Source organism: Penaeus monodon, chromosome 28 (genome assembly GCF_015228065.2).
Source record: "Penaeus monodon isolate SGIC_2016 chromosome 28, NSTDA_Pmon_1, whole genome shotgun sequence".
NCBI lineage: Eukaryota > Metazoa > Arthropoda > Malacostraca > Decapoda > Penaeidae > Penaeus > Penaeus monodon.
This window is the reverse complement of record NC_051413.1, coordinates 25,453,210-25,453,870: the sequence shown is the minus strand read 5'-3', so window position 1 is coordinate 25,453,870 and position 661 is coordinate 25,453,210. Positions and strand designations below refer to the sequence as shown.

The window sequence follows — 661 nt, the reverse complement described above, 5'->3', positions numbered from 1 at the left end:
AAATACTTCCTTCAGTATCTAGTCATCGCTCAACCACACCTTAGACACTCCTGCTCTTCCACCAGCAAATATAGGATCCAGTGAGTGTACTTCTTCCTCAGTTCTAACTCCTGCATGATGCCAAGCGTAGTACTAACATAGCTGTTACTTTAATAAGATCTGGAAAATTACGGATGGATCTTCCTCAGTGATACAGGCCGTTGTATCTTCGGTCACGGAGGTCCGCAGGTACCTGGAACACTGCCCACCTTGAAACTCAACATTGCCAAAGAAGGAATCCAGCAGGAAACCGAGTAAAACCAGTGCCCTAATAACCCTCCTTAGACATATTCATCGTTACTGAACAAATTAAAACGTGGCAAGAGAAGCGAGCCTGATGACAACAGATATAAATACGTTAAGAGAAGGTTTCTAATCCAGTTTTCGTTGTGGCAACTACGAATATCATTACTTTCGGTATTAGTGGAAATGACGCCTAACACCTTAAATGCAGAATTTGAACTTACAAAGTAGTAGAACACATCATTCTATGAAAGATTTCGTCTGTATCATTTTCTTCACAAATAGATAATAACGGTAACAAAGAAGGTGTAAAATACAGGAAACGCAGCAACCTCAGGCTGCCAGCGCCGCGACAAATTGACAAAAAGTTGAAAGTGGA

General features: G+C 41.3%; 1 protein-coding gene across 1 annotated transcript in view; it reads left to right on the top strand.

Moving 5' to 3' along the window:
• The window catches only part of LOC119591116, a gene marked incomplete at its 3' end in the record, with an annotated part of 5,295 nt that overhangs the window by 1,848 nt on the left and 2,786 nt on the right, over positions 1–661 (top strand). Inside the window, 1 exon segment of the mRNA XM_037939831.1 lies at positions 158–293. Coding sequence (XP_037795759.1) covers positions 158–293 — 136 coding nt within the window.